This window comes from Spinacia oleracea, chromosome 4 (assembly GCF_020520425.1).
Source record: "Spinacia oleracea cultivar Varoflay chromosome 4, BTI_SOV_V1, whole genome shotgun sequence".
NCBI lineage: Eukaryota > Viridiplantae > Streptophyta > Magnoliopsida > Caryophyllales > Amaranthaceae > Spinacia > Spinacia oleracea.
Window position 1 is genome coordinate 85,220,138 of NC_079490.1, and position 16,774 is coordinate 85,236,911.

Sequence of the window (16,774 nt, forward strand, 5' to 3'; positions counted from 1 at the left end):
TTATGCAAACCTAAAATACTGAAATCCACAATTAAATCATAAATCTTATAATTTAAATTCAAGAAACGCAATTCAAATTATTAAAACGTTATTAAATTCATTATTTAAACATAATATGTAAATCTGAAAATTCTAGTTAAATCATAAAAACATATTATTTAAATTCAAGAACATAATTTAAATTCAAGAGCATAAATTCAAATTAATAAACTTAATTAAAAGTTTTAAATAACTTAGGGTTTAAGAAATAACCAAAAGGAGAGAGAACAAGAAGCTGCCGGCGGACAAGGTGGTGCGGCAGCAAGCGGGCAGGTGGCGCAGCGGCTGAGCGACGCTGCTGGTGGTTGCGGTGGCCGTGCATCGGCGGCTGAGTTTGTGGGGCAGGAAGAAAGAAGCAACGAAAGAAGGGAATGTCGCTGCGTGCGTGGAGGAGAAAGAAGGGAGAGGAGAGGTTTCTGGTGTGGGCGAAGGACGCGGCGGCGCAGCAATGACTGGGCGGCGATACTGCGGTGGCGCGGAAACTGAGCGAGAACAAAAACAGAGCAACTATTAATGGGTGTGCAACCGAGACCAAGGAGTTTAAGAGAACGAAAGAGAGAGAGAAGGAGAGGGAGGATTACCGACGGCTGGCGAGGGACGACGGTGGTCCGGCGTGATTGGCTGGACGGCGGCGACAAGGAGAAGGCAGGGTTTGTGCGTCGTGGATGTTGAAGCAAGGAGAGAGAAAAACTGCTGAGAACTTGTTTGCTGTACGTTAAACAGAGAGGAATAAAGGGCTTTGGTGTTTTACGTGAAAATAGTTTGGGTGGGGTTTTGAGCTTTGGATTTTAATGTTGGGCTTTCCCAAGTGGGCTAGAATTAGGATTTAGCTTTTATGATTCGAATCCAAAATTGAATAAGATTTGCTTTCTAATTTCAATAGAACGTGATTTCGAAATTCTAATTCGTTTTAACGTAAAATTCAAAAATACATTTTGATTTCATAAATCATTAAAAGTATTCAGAATGAAATAAAATAATTATATTTTAATTACATATTCATTTCTAAAATCCGTAAGTTATATTTAAATATATTAATATACGTTAAAATATATAAACAAAATGTACAAAATTATTTACACTTACTCCCATAGGTTCTTCTTGTAACTGCATCTCCAACATGACTCTCTACGATTTTACCGTCTCTAAACTTGACACAGAAATTCACATATCTTTCCAAACTTTTCAACTTATTCTTATTGTAGAAGTACTTTGTGCCATTCTTGTGCACTCTTTTGCCAACTAAGCGTTACTTGTAATACCCAAGAACACAATTTTCTTATGCGGAGAATCTATTTACTTGCATCAACATGTAAAGGTTGCTAAAAATAAGCATGAAATGCATAAAAATACCATAAAAATAGGTAAAAAGCGCGAATTTCTATCGCATTCTACCCCCCTTAAAGAAAACGAGTTACGCCCTCGTAACTCACCTCAGGGAATAGCTAACCAAAATTCTCTTTCGACGAATTCTATTCTTAAAATTCCTATTTCACTAAAACTACTAACTTTAGACTTTTCACAACAGATGACGAAACAAAAGAACAAGTTACCGCGAATTAAATAATGCTTAACTTGCGCGGAGTTAATAGAAAAAGTACCAGAATCTATATCGGCAGATCGTTCATCCTCATTCTGATTCATCATGTACAACTTTCCTGGAGCCTTATTCGGGTTGTTGTTATCATTTGCAGGCTTATTATAGTTCTCTTGATTGTTTTGTGCCCCTCCAGGCTTTGAATTTTGACCTCCAGATTGGTTAAACCTCACTTGGTTTCCACCTCCATTACTATTTTGTTCCTTTTTGTGTTTAGTGAAGCACTCATACTCCCTATGTCCCCTTTTCTGACAATAGTTGCAGCTCACTAATTCTCCTTTGCAGTTCTTACCAGGGTGATTGTTACTGCACATCTTGCACTGATGCACTCTCTCAGATTGGTTCGAGTTGTTGTGGTACCCCTGATTGCTTCTTCCTTGAAAATTTCTATTTCCACTCTCATTCCTATTTACGTTTCTATTCTTCTTGAATTTCCCTCGGTTTTTCCCAGCATCAAACTCTTTTCTTTTCTCCCCAACAACATTTTTCTTGTCCCTTCTAGACTGTAAACCATGAATATGGGCGGTTCTCTCATACACATTCTCTAAAGGTGTAAAGGTTTCTCCACCTAATCCCAACTGGATCTCATCGGTCAACCCTTGCTCAAATATCTGAGCCTTTATCTCCTCTGTGGCTACAACCTCAGGTGCAAACTTCGACAGCGCTATAAATTTGCTATAATATTCAGCGATGGTCATACTCCCCATCCCAAGGTTTATGAATTCCTGCGCTTTTCGTTTTGTTATAAAAGGAGGATAAAACTTTTCCCTCAATGCAACAACAAATGAGTCCCAATTAAATCCCTGGGCAGTACTTAGCCTAGTTTCATTCTCTCTCCACCACAGATCGGCTTCATCTTTTAGGTAAAGGACAGCTTGACCTACTCTCATACTCCTAGGGCAACTCACAGCCTCAAACAGTTTCTCAAACTCCCTAATCCAATTTTCTAAGAAGGTAGGGTCTGATTGCCCCTTGAAGTATGGTGGTTCAACCCTAGGAAGTCTTTCAAATATTTCCCTTGCAGAATTGGGGCGCTCAGTTCTTTCCTGAGTCAGCTTTTCCGCCAAGAGGCGAATAGCAACGGCTAGATCATTGTTGTTGGCCATTCTAGAACGCGACCTGCAATTAGTATACTCTACTTTAGGTTTGAAACATCACCTATACGTTATCCCATACAATTTAATACTTGAATTGACCATAAAGATCGCCTCAACCAACGATGTTCACATTAATACCCATTATTTACGAAGGCACGACAATCATTTACGAAGGTGCAACGATCGTCTACAAGCTGCAATAATAATTGAAAAATAATCATCCTCAATAATTCACGAAAGACATTCACACACTGCACATAAGGCATAACATTTTGAATCATATTGGTCATGAGGGTCTAGATTGGCCCTCACTTCCTTTATGTACTCAAATCATTTAATATTATTGTGGCAATTAAATTGATCCACAATTCACACTGAGTATGCAACCAATAGAAAAATTAATCCATGACGTGTTACCTAAAGGTTGGGGTATTATGGAATCCTCAAAATAGAATAAAGAACAATTCCTTGGAAACTTTAACTTTTATTGCTAACTCCATAAAGGATTATTACATCCTTCAAAATAATAAAGAACATTTCAAACTTCAATAAACTTTAACCTTAAATTGTTGTAGCTTTGCTACTTATTCTTTAAAACATAAAAGAGCTAATTAACTATTATGACTTCAAAGTATTTGTGGCCTCTTGCCTATCCATTGCTCCTGAGACTTGCGGAGTGAAATTTAGATCTCAAGATCATCAAACTCTTCCTCAGGGTCTTTATCTTCTACCATGTCTTCATCTTGATTAGGCTCACTTGCAATCTCATAATCACTTTCGAGCTCTGCATCTGAATCACTAGAAATCTCAATGGTTGGCTTATGGGCCGCTGGGTTAGGATTCTCTGCCTCAACATCTACATTCTCATTCTCCACAGCTACATCATTTTCCTCTAGGTCATTATTTACAGTTACTCCCATAGGTTCTTCTGTAACTGCATCTCCAACATGACTCTCTACGATTTTACCGTCTCTAAACCCACTTTCTTATACTACCCATCTCTCATAAACTAAAGCATTGAAATAGTTTAAATAACAAAGTAAAAGGTCGATAATATAATAAAATTATAACATAGAATAAAAATATAAAATAAATAAAGTAAAATAAATTAAGGAAATGCGTAGCGAATAAATTCGAAAATAAAGTTATTAATTCGAAAAAGATTTATATATTTTTTAAATAACGAATTCTAACTCTTGAAACAACTTAAAAAAAATTTAAACTCCTTTAAAAAAAATGTATTCATATTTTTTTTTTTTTGAATAATAAATAATAAGAAAAATAAAAATGTCGAAAGTATCACTTTAACTTGAAAAAATAACTTGATTTCGAACTTAAATAAGAAATATTATATACTTTCAAACAAGATAAAAGGAAATCGGCCCCACAAAAAAAAAGTACCAATTTTTTGAACACTATAATACGTAGAAGCTCGATTTTTAAGAAATTTATTTTAAATAACTAGATAGGGTTAGGCGCCTAAACATTTATTAAAGTAAAACATTAGCTCTGATACCACTTTGTAACACCCCGACAATTCTCTCTTTTCTAAAAATAACCTTTTAATATAAAACGTAGAGAATTATCAAGGCATTATCGCCCGTGTGAAAACGTAACGGCTTATTCAGAATTTTGCAGCGGAAAACATAAAACTAACTTTAGGTTTATAAATAAGCGATTACAGGTTTAGTCCCAAAAATCAACCAACGAAAATAAGGAAATATAAATAGTATGACAAGTTTAAAGTCCAATTAAACAAACCCAAGTCAACTTAGCAAATCAAAACTAAATACAAGCTCTCTATTCCCGATCCCAATGATGCAACATCTTCAAACCTGCAGATGGACAATGCTTATTGATCCTTAGAGACTGCTCACCAAAGATTGGGTCATCACAGGATCAATAAGGCATAGCCATGATCAACATGCACAAGCAAAAGCACGTAATCAGCAAAGCTGAGTACTACATACTAAATCAATAATAATCCTAACATGATTCTATTAAACGAACAACCCTAACATGATACTAATGAACACAAACAAGGGTAGACAAAACATGATAGTTTGACGACCATACTTGACCAGACTAGACTAGGCTAGACTTTTAGCAATAATATTATTTTAGTTGAAATAGACAATGGACCGAGTTGTCCGTCCGGCAGTCTTCACTAAGGAAGACGAGGTACAGGCGCGACTCCGTAACCTCAGAGACCTGCGATATCGAGGAACATTTGAATAAAAAATAGAACACGGTGATCAATCCGATCCCAGAAAAGGCCATGGGCTACCACCATGAACCCCAACTCCTGTTTGTCTGTCACTTTAGACGTGCACGGTCTAAAGCTATTGCTACTCAGGTTCACTTTACATGATTTACAAATTGAGACTCTGTTATGACTCAACAATCACATAAGGCATGCAATCCACATTTGTTCACAACTGTTTTTATCTTGGAATTAAGTAAGTGATCACAAAGGCATCAATCAAGACTCATTCCAATTTATCCAACCTTTCTTTAACCATGATCAACCCGTGTATATGGGTATAAAGTTTCAACTTACTAAACAAGGTCCACCGCCCTCATAGAGTAGTGAAAAGCTAAAAAGGGAACAACAACCAACGTATATAGAATAATCTAGCGTTCCCAACCAACATGTTTGTATGAATCATCCATACTAACATGTTACAATTCCCATAATGCCATATAAGTTCAATATGTCCGTCCAACAGTATTAAACATGCAATTTCAACACAACCAAGTTCGTCAATAATATCAACATAACCAAGTTCAACAACAATCTCAACACAACCAAGTTCACCAACAAATTCAACATGGTTTCAACAATTAGCGGACATTCCAAGCACACAGGTATGTACGTACCTTGTGTAAACAAACTGATAGGCCACTTTAACGAATTCAAAAGTCGCCTACAAAGAATTCTCCGCCTAAAAACAACCAATAAAATTCCCCAATCAATATCCAACAATTTACAGCAATACTAAAGTACTCTAAATACACCCTAAACATATTTTGAACCATCCCCAATATCGAAACTTAACTAAATAACCTCCAAGCATAATAACTATTAAACTAATGATCCCAAATCGTTCTAAACTCCAATAAAACATCCCTTTTAAAATTTCCAGCAATATGAAATAATTTCAAACGTCCACAAAACATACTCAACGTTCTTAAAATCATAAAAATAATAGCTTTAATAACTTATAATCATTCTACCATGATTTTAGAACATTAAAACCTAAAAAATTCACGCTTTAATAAGTAAAATCATGATTTCATTTCAATTACCTAATCTGAAAATTAGTAATTTAATTATGCAAACCTAAAATTCTGAAATCCACAATTAAATCATAAATCTTATAATTTAAATTCAAGAAACGCAATTTAAATTATTAAAACGTTATTAAATTCATTATTTAAACATAATATGTAAATCTGAAAATTCTAGTTAAATCATAAAAACATATTATTTAAATTCAAGAACATAATTTAAATTCAAGAGCATAAATTCAAATTAATAAACTTAATTAAAAGTTTTAAATAACTTAGGGTTTAAGAAATAACCAAAAGGAGAGAGAACAAGAAGCTGCCGGCGGACAAGGTGGTGCGGCAGCAAGCGGGCAGGTGGCGTAGCGGCTGAGCGACGCTGTTGGTGGTTGCGGTGGCCGTGCAGCGGCGGCTGAGTTTTTGGGGCAGGAAGAAAGAAGCAACGAGAGAAGGGAATGCCGTTGCGTGCGTGGAGGAGAAAGAAGGGAGATGAGAGGTTTCTGGTGTGGGCGAAGGACGCGGCGGTGCAGCAATGACTGGGCGGCGATACTGCAGTGGCGCGGAGGCTGAGCGAGAACAAAAATAGAGCAACTATTAATGGGTGTGCAACCGAGACCAAGGAGTTTAAGAGAACGAAAGAGAGAGAGAAGGAGAGGGAGGATTACCGGCGGCTGGCGAGGGACGACGGTGGTCTGGCGTGATTGGCTGGACGGCGGCGACAAGGAGAAGGCAGGGTTTGTGCGTCGTGGATGTTGAAGCAAGGAGAGAGAAAAACTGCTGAGAACTTGTTTGCTGTACGTTAAACAGAGAGGAATAAAGGACTTTGGTGTTTTACGTGAAAATAGTTTGGGTGGGGTTTTGAGCTTTGGATTTTAATGTTGGGCTTTCCCAAGTGGGCTAGAATTAGGATTTAGCTTTTATGATTCGAATCCAAAATTGAATAGGATTTGCTTTCTAATTTCAATAGAACGTGATTTCGAAATTCTAATTCGTTTTAACGTAAAATTCAAAAATACATTTTGATTTCATATATCATTAAAAGTATTCAGAATGAAATAAAATAATTATATCTTAATTACATATTCATTTCTAAAATCCGTAAGTTATATTTAAATATATTAATATACGTTAAAATATATAAACAAAATGTACAAAATTACGGGGGATTACAAACTTACTGTAGTTCTCATACACCAACATCTGCAAATCAGTCTTATCGGATAATAATGTACAACAACATAGCCATACGCGTATCAACAGAGAAGCTGTAGTCATCTCTGATCTAAAAACAAAAAAAAAATCAATTAATGAATTTCTATAATATAGTAAGGCTTGAGTTTCTAATACAATATCGCAAATTGTTAGGTACACTCGAGAGTACCGGGAGGAAGGTACTCTCGCGCGTTAAAATAACGTCAGGTTTGCTTTTAATGAAAAAAATAACATTAGCTTTGTAAAAAATAACATGAAAGTGAAAATAACATATATTTATAGGAAAATAACATAAGTCTATAGAAAATAACATAGGTTTAAAAGTGTTTGCCTCTAAATTTTAAACGGCTTATATTGCAAATTTACATCAAATTTAAATCTAATGGACTGAAATATGGTTTAAAAGATAAAAAAAAGTTAAAGGTTGAAGAGAAAGAAAATCACATATTAAGTATTAACCTGATTAAGAAACAAATAACACAAAGTGATACTAACGTAACATACATAGTAATATAAATAACACAAGATTTTAATTAATTATTACTCTGTTTTGCTTAGGAGAACAATTACCTTTTTTCATCTTCATTGTTATTCGTGCTTGAGCTTGCATCCCCTTTATCATCATTACTCTCCTCAATCAGATTCTCTTCATATTCGTTAGTTTCTATATGTTACAAAATAGCAAAATTTTAAATAATCATTGCAAAAACCCTAGGTATCATCGAATATACAATAAATAACATAAGTACAAGATAAAGTAACATATATTATGTCAAAAAAAACATGCGTAATACAAAATTATGAAAACATATTAGCTTAAATTGACGGAAATTACGAACTGAATTTTAATTCATGATGCAATTGTGTCACCGTCTTCAAGTTATTCAAAACTACAATTGTACAATAAAAAATAGGAAAATTTATTTTTAATAATCCAACCTTATAGCGGTTTTCTTTTGATAATCCAACCTATTGATTAATATGTAATAATCCAACCTTTATAACCCACTTTCTTTCATTGCACCTAACAGGTAAATGACCTGATGTAGAAAGTCATTCGTCCTACGTGGCATATTACCATTATAATTTTTACTTTAATAAAATTTCTTATAAAATATCTCTTAATATTTCATCTTCCCCTCTACTTTATTTTCCTGGTTTATAACGGAGGTACCTCCGTCTAGATATCTCCATTCTCGAGGGTGAGCTTTGAGCTTCCAGGGAGTAACACCCTCCACTTCCTATCTCTCATAGGAATATTCACCGTCAACAGTCTCTAATCTCTCCCCGCTGCCCTCTTATGCATTAGTCATCAGTTTATTAGCCTCAAATAATTTTTTGTTAAATTACAGTTTGAAATTTACCCAATTTTTGGCTGAAATTTTCTTTGGACTAAGATTCCTGTTTAAACTCAAAGAAAATTGTATTGCACGATAGTGGAGTTTGGGAAATATTGAACACCAACTATGTGATCGGATGTGTAAATTTTAGCTTGTTGCATCGATTTTAATGTTGTCAAACCGGCGAAATCTTGAAATCCTTCTCCGGCACATCAAGATTAGTCATGCCAGCTGAACGGATCAACGTCAAATTTATTTGTTTGAATATTCCTTCTGCGGGATTCGGGGTGAAATCGACATAGGGAAGAGACATTCCTACCCTTCCTTGTCTTGCTTCTTCATCGAAAATAATTTGTCATGTACTTTAACTTTTGCTTCGTTGGTTCCATTGAAGAATGAGACATTATAACTCATTATTTCAGACATTGATGATTAATTGGTGAAGGAATTGAGGTGTGGTGCAGTGGTGGAGATAAGCTGGAGTAATGCACTAAAATTTGCAGTTTACAAGTTCAAAAATTATTTGCGATAGTTTGGATGATTAACCAGTAACGTTTAATTGTTTTTGTTTATACTTTATGATGACTTTACACCTCCATAGCCGCATAATTGAAGTTAGGGAATCATGAATCATGTTTGGCCATTTTCGGTGAGTTGCTTTTTGTTTGGGAAAGAAGGGTGATTTTAAAAAATATATAAAAATAAAAGTAGTGACCTATTTTGTAGGTTGTCGGTCATTTGGGTGTAATAAAAGTAAATGGGTTATAAAGATTGGATTATTAGATAATAATCGATATGTTGGATTATTAAAGGTAAATCGCCATTATTAAAATTAAATTTTCCTAAAAAAAAAAACTAAAAAAAATTAGGGTTTATAAGTCAAAATCTTCAAAAATATGACAAAATTAGGAAGAAACTACATAATTATTTAGAAATTAGTGTTACTCACCTTGTACTTTGAGTTCCTTGTTTTCTGGATTTTTTCCAGGCTACATCTCTTCCATTTTACTTCAGAAATATTCAAAATTTGCGAGGAGAAATGTAAATGAAGAAGGACTTTTAAGAAATGTTAATGGATAGGAGAGATAAAGCTTAAAAATCTCCAAAAATGGTGGTTTGTGACAATATATTGTGGAGTGAGAAAGTGAAGAGGAGAGAGAAAACTTCGAAATGGCAATGACGCGTTATTGTAATTTTTCTTCATTTTAAGGTTATTTATACTTATAATTTTGGCAGTTATGCTATGTTACTTTTTTTTATTTCGTATGTTACGTCCGTCGTTTCACATGTTATTTTATGTTACCCAGGGTTCTATGTCGCGCACGTTTTATTTTGTATTTGTTGCGTTTTGCCCCGGGAGTACCATTTGGACGGTACTCTCGGGTGTATAATTCAACTATACACCCATAAAAATTTATATAAAAACCTCCGAAAGTATTCAACTCGAAGCCCATAATTCCAATTGAAATTTCTTCCAAGTACGGCAGAAAAATAAATTCAACAAATTTAATCTAATATATTATATATATATATATAAAGGAGGCATATTTACTGAAATATTAGAGCGCCACCTAGGATTACTATTTGTTTCGGCCAATGAAAAATAAGATTTGTAATTTATTTTTGTATTAAAAAAATCAAGTGTCACGTAGATAATTAACTAGGTGCCATATAGATATTTTAATTAATTAATTACTAATATATACAATTCCATTCAAAATCAAACACTCTAATAATTAAAAAAACAAATCTAAAATAAATTCATCCAAAACTATATGAGAAATTATTTCAAATAATTATTTAACGATAATTTTAGGTCGATAACAACCTTAGTCCAACATCCCGAGATTTTAGTTTGTCAACGTTACTAAAGCATTACAATTAATGAGCCTTTAATTGGGCTTAAAAGCCTTTGATAAATTTTTTCTCCCCCTCAAAGACGAGGTCTCATGAGACTATTAAAAAATAATTTCTCATGTATTATTTTTTGGTCACTGAAAAACATCAATCTAAATAACTTCGTAAACTTTTTTGAAAATTTGTCAAAACGACATGTTATTTTAGATAACTCGTCAAATTGGTATGCGCTTATTTTTTACAATACTCTCGCGCCTTTTGTCAACACCAATATATTCCGAGTCCGGCAAAAAAATAACTTATCAAAGACATGTGAAGAATACTTAAGGGGATCAACTAATTTAGTTGGTAAATTACCTGTAATAGAAGCCCGTTTAAACAGCAAAATCATATTTCAGCTTGCCTTTAGTGACTCTCTCTACTACATAAAAGCCACAGTTTGATCTTACCGAGTAGGAGAATAATAATTAACGGTACAGTGAAGATATGCCATCAACTAATGAAATCAATGAAAATTATTCAACTATTACCTATATTAACGTACAATTCCCCTTTTCCATTGTAATTCATTCAACATCCAATAGTAATACTCTTCTCTAAGAATTATCCCATCTACTCCGTAGCTAGATATAGCGTTTCCATTGATTAATTGTTAAAATTAATTTTGAATTAAAAAAATCGAGTGCCACGTAAATATGTTTATCAATTAATTATTAATATTACGCATATACAATTTCATCGAAAAACAGACACTCATAATTTTTTTTTAAATAATCTAAAATGAAATTCAATGCAAAATCAAAAACTAATCTAATCTAATATATAAAATTGGTATGTACATAGAAGTTTTATTTAAATATAACAATTTAATAGAATATGTGCATCACACGGGCTAAAATCTAGTATATATATAAAGGGGAGTTTTTTTTGGAGAGCATTGGGACCGTACACATAGGATTTCCACGTCATCACATATAATTAATTAATTTATTAACTAATTAAATAAATAATATTAAGAGTCTTGTTAAAAAAAAAAAAAAAAAAAAACTTGGTAGGTTTTAAGATAGATAGCTGTTGTGCGGTCAGACCAAATCAGTATGTATGCAACAATGTTAATTTTGAATTGGTGGCTTAATTATGTAACCTTGGAATCGAGAAATGAAAGAAAGAGAGGAAAATAAAGGGGTTTGTGGAGGCAAGGACCAAAAGACTGATGTTGCCATCTGAGACGGGGTGGATGGTACGGCTATAGTTTAAGGACCATTAACTACATGATCGATATGATGACGTTCAAAATGCAGCTTGAAGGAAATTGCTTGAAGATCGATATTAGAATGTATTATCATCTTTTCCTACTTGTCATTGCAAAGATAGATGCAAATGAATCCTTCAATCATATTCATCCACCCATCCATGCCACATGCATTCTGTGAATCTTACACTAATCGTAGCTACACCGCCTTTGCATTATTGTTTTTGGTTTGATAACTCCCATACGGGTCAAGTCATCGAGTTGAAGTTTACACTACAAACATATACTACCTCCATTATTACAAGGAAAAAACTATTAATTGAACAATGGTGATTTTGGTATCTTATTGAAATTGTTTCAGTTATGTGAATTGTGCAATTAGCTATAAAAGTTGTTATATTGGTGAATCATCATGCGTTACTTTTAACTAAATTGTTATTGGTGAACTCCTTCCACGGAATTTTGGATAGAAAACATCAAGTAATAACGCCACCAGTATATAACTTTAAAAAAATAAAAAATAAGATAACATATAGTTTTGCCGCATAAACCATAAATTTTGTTAAGAATAGAAAAGATAAATAAGTACTAAGTAAAAGATAATAAGAGAAAAGGACACTATAAGGAAGCGGTTGATTACCAACTGAATTTACCAACTGCCAAAAAAATGGTCAGTAAAACAAAATTTACCAACCGCTAAAAAAACGGTCGCTAATTTACCAACTGAATTACTAGCCGTCGCTATTTTATAAATTTACCGTCCGCTTGTACAGCAGTCGGTAATTTAGTGACCGCTTTTTCCTGTGTTCCGACTACGTAGCAGTCGCTAAATATCCGACTAATTCCAAAAGCCGTTTAAAATTTTAGTAACCGCTTATTTATGATCTCCCACCAATTAGCGGTCGGTATTTATTTATTTTTTTTTTAAAAAAAAGAGCGGTCAAACAATTAATGCCTTACCAACAACTCAATTCCTAATTGCTAGAAGGAGAAGCAGTCGTTAACATTCCCAAAAAAAAAAAACGCTAGAAGGAGAAGGAGAAGCAGTCGTACCCACCCAGGCAGCTGCCCACCCGCGCCACCCCACCCAGGCTAACCGCCCACCCGCGCCACCCCACCCGCGCCACACAACCGCACCGTCACCCACCCAGGCAGCCGCGGTACCTTCCCCCAAGCCGCGCGTTGTCCCGCTGTCCAGGCCACCCATCCAGCTACCGGCGATTTGGGCCGAATTTCATACCTCAGCTACCAACAGCCGGACCGGATGACCACCGGATTACCGAATTTCCTACCTCAGGTAACCTTTGTTCTTAATTTTTCATGGTATAATGGTTCAAATTTTCAAACCCTAATTTTGTTGTTTATATCAAATGTAGTTTATTCATCGTAAATCTCCGCCTCTGTAAACTCTTCGATCTTTTAAGGGTAAGTATTATTTTTTCTCTTCTAATTTAGTTGAATTAATGACTTATTATTCTTACTGATGTAGCATAGTCTGCCTTCAATTTTGTTTAATTATTGTCTGCCTTTAATTTTTTCCAAATTGGTTGGTTATAGTGGAAGCATAGTCTTTTTTGGGGGAAGGATGGATGACGTAGACTAGGCTTCTTGACAATTGGCATTATGTAGCTTTGAACATGGTCCATAATTAATTAACCGAAACTATAAAAGCAAACGAGTATAACGAAATATTTCATTAAGCATTTGTTTTCTGTAGTTACATCAGTAGTCAAATTAATCGTAGACATAATTTGATGGATTATCATCATACTTTATTCCATTAATGATAACTTTAACCTGAGGGCATTGTAAAAGTAATGATGCAAAACCAGGAAATTAAAAAAAAAAAGTTTAAAATAGTGATAACTTAATGATTATTAGAGATGAATGAAAATGATTATAAAAAAAATAGCATATACCAATATATCATTGACTGCGTAATTTATCATTGAGGCTATGCTGGTAGCAACGTAGAGTAACTATGACTATATAAATTTAGCTTGTATGCTTCTGGTTTTTAGAGAAACAACGAATAATTTAGAGAATGAATTTGAGTAGTAAGTAATTGTATTGAATTCGGTTAGTAACATGTTTTTTGTGAGATGTGTAGAATTTGGTATCATGAAAAGAAGAGAGCGTAGTTGGATGTATGATAGACTTGATGGGCGCAATCTTAAGCCCGACTTTCTCAAGGGGGTTGGAGAGTTCATTGAGTTTTGCAAAGAGCATCCAACCTGCAATGATGGTGACAAAATAAGATGCCCATGCCCCCTATGTGATAATAGACGTTTCCATGATACTGAAACAGTTAGAGTACATTTGTACAAGAAGGGGTTTGTTTGTAATTACTATCAATGGATATGTCAAGGGGAAAGCTTAGTAGAGTCCTCGCGTGTTCAGCCAAATCCATATCGGGATATGGTTATTGATGCTCTTGGAAATAATCAAGAGCATTTGTTGAATGAAGAGAGTAATTCAGTTGAAGAAGAACTAAATGATGAAGCTAAGAAGTTTATTGACCTTCTAAAGGCAGCTGGAGATCCATTATGTGAAGGGAGCAAACTATCTGTGTTGGAGATGGCATCAAGAATTGCAAGTTTGAAATGTGAATTCAACTTACAACACAGGTGTGTGGATGGGTTTGCATCTTTGTTCAATGATGCGATTCCAAATAACAACCAAATGGGTAGAACTTTCAATAGCAAAAAGAAGGTTATTGAGGGCTTGGAACTTCCTCATGAGAGGATCCACACATGTCCTAAAGGTTGTTTGCTCTTCTGGAAAGGCGATGCACATTTAGATAAATGTAGAGTATGTGGAAGTGATTGGTATAAGAAGACTAAAAAGGGCAAGCCTATTCCAGCAAAAGTTCTAATCTATTTTCCAATCACACCGAGGTTGCAAAGGTTGTATGCTACCAAGAACATTTCAGAGGATATGACTTGGCATGCCAAGAATCCCCGAGTTCAAAACACCTTCGCACATCCTAGTGATAGTGAAGCGTGGAAGCACTTGGATACAACCTTTCCTAATTTCGCATCAGAGCGACGAAATGTCAGGCTTGGTTTGTGCACGGATGGATTTTCCCCCCATAGTAAATTTGGATCCCAATATTCATGTTGGCCGGTTATTCTTACACCATACAACTTGCCTCCATCGATGTGTATGAAAAGACTATTCATGTTCCTTTCTTTGCTCGTTCCCGGTCCTAAAAATCCTAAAGGAAACTTGGATGTGTACATGCAATCACTCATTGAAGAGTTGAAACAGTTATGGGAGGTTGGGGCTATGACTTATGACATCTCAAGCAAGCAGAATTTCAACCTCCGCGCAGTCGTTTTGTGGACTATTAGTGATTTCCCTGCATATGGCATGCTATCTGGATGGTCCACTGCTGGAAAGAAGGCTTGCCCTTATTGTATGGATAAAAGCAAGTCATTTTGGCTTGAACATGGAGGTAAAGTTTCATGGTTTGATTGCCATCGACAATTCCTTCCACATGATCACCCTTTTCGAAAGAATAAAACAGCTTTCTGCAAAAACAAAGTTGAACATGGCATGGGTCCGCATATAATGTGTGGAGAAGAATTGTGCCAATGTGTGAAGGACTTGCCAAAAGCAACTGATGGTCTTGAAGCTCTTAAGAAGTTGAAGAGTGCCAAAAAGCACTACTACAAAAAAGGGAATAGAGAACTGTTGAAATAGGCTTTAAAGGACGCTTGAGGACCGTTCTCCTGCTAAGCGATCTCTATAGTTTAGGGGACGGTTGGTATAGGCGTTCTATATACATATGAATAGAGTATGCTGGTCTTAGTTAACCGTCCTCTATTCCCTTCCTTAAATCAGAAAATACAAAAGGAATAGAGAACGGTTGAGACACTTAACTGTTATGTATTTGTTAAAATAGAGGACAATTGGCTTAGATAGGCGTACTCTATTCCTCCTTTTTTTCATAAAGATAGAGGACGGTTTTCTTAGATAACCGTCCTCTATTCCATCTTTTTTTTATTAAAAAAAAATATATATTACAAATTCTAATTCTGAAACTGTCCTCTATATATTACAAATAATGGCCAAATCAGCTCTAATTCTAATTCTGAAACCGTCCTTTATATATTACAATTAGAATTTCAGAATTAGATAACCGTTCTCTGCAGTAGCTTTAGTAATGCAAGGGAATCAGTTTCAACCTCAAGGGAGCATTAGCCTGCTTCATAAGCATACTCATGCCAAACCTCTTGAAGAGCTGGTAGAGCAGCATCAATCCTCACGCCTGCAGCCATTAGCACGTCACCTACATTGTCTCTGAAGGAAATAATGCCCTTGGTCCAAGTATGCATTCTATGATAAGTCTAATAAATGCGGTTCAGTATTAATTAACAAGTTAATAATTCAGTGAGATCAAGTGAGCTGAATGCCTAGCTAGAGGCCGCTTCAGTTCAAGTGGAATTAATGATATTAATCCACAGCTTACTCTTGACTGAACCCGTAGGGTCACACAAATAGTACGTAAACGGATCAAGTATTTAATAGCATTAAATACTCCATCTATGAATATTCGGAACCGACGGATCTTGGTTTCAGTGGGAGCTAAGATCGTCACAGGCAAGGAATGAATACTCCGGAAACGATGATATTGCCGGAAACGGAAATATGGATCGTATCGGAAATATAAATATTATCCAAGTCGTAGGTGTTGCCGGAAACGGAAACATGGTACGTGTCGGAAAAATATTATCGGAAATGGAAAAATTGCCAGAATCGGAAATATTGCCGGAAACGTAAATATTGTTCGTATCGGAAATAAATTCCGGAATCGGAAAATTTAATCGGAAGCGCATCGTACGAATAAGCATCGGACGAGGCCTGCCGGACGAGGCCCAGCACGAAGCCAGGCCATCGCCCAGCAAGCCAAGCGCGCCGCACAAACAGCAACGCCAGGCCCAGCGCAAGGCCAGGCCCAGCAGGCTGCGCGCAGCGCGCAGCGCGCACAGCGCGCACAGCACGCATGGGGCCCATCGTGGCTGCCGTGCGTGTGTGTGCAAGTGTTTGTGTTCGTGCACGTTTCCTAAAACATGCAGAGTTCGGTTAA

At 35.5% G+C, this 16,774-nt stretch overlaps 1 protein-coding gene across 1 annotated transcript; it reads left to right on the forward strand.

Annotated features, from left to right (window-relative positions):
* The first annotated feature begins 13,803 nt into the window (after positions 1-13,803).
* On the forward strand, positions 13,804-15,387 carry LOC130471674 (uncharacterized). The gene has a single exon (XM_056841927.1). The coding sequence runs from the start codon at positions 13,804-13,806 to the stop codon at positions 15,385-15,387; it is 1,584 nt and encodes a 527-aa protein (XP_056697905.1).
* Positions 15,388-16,774: the final 1,387 nt, after the last annotated feature.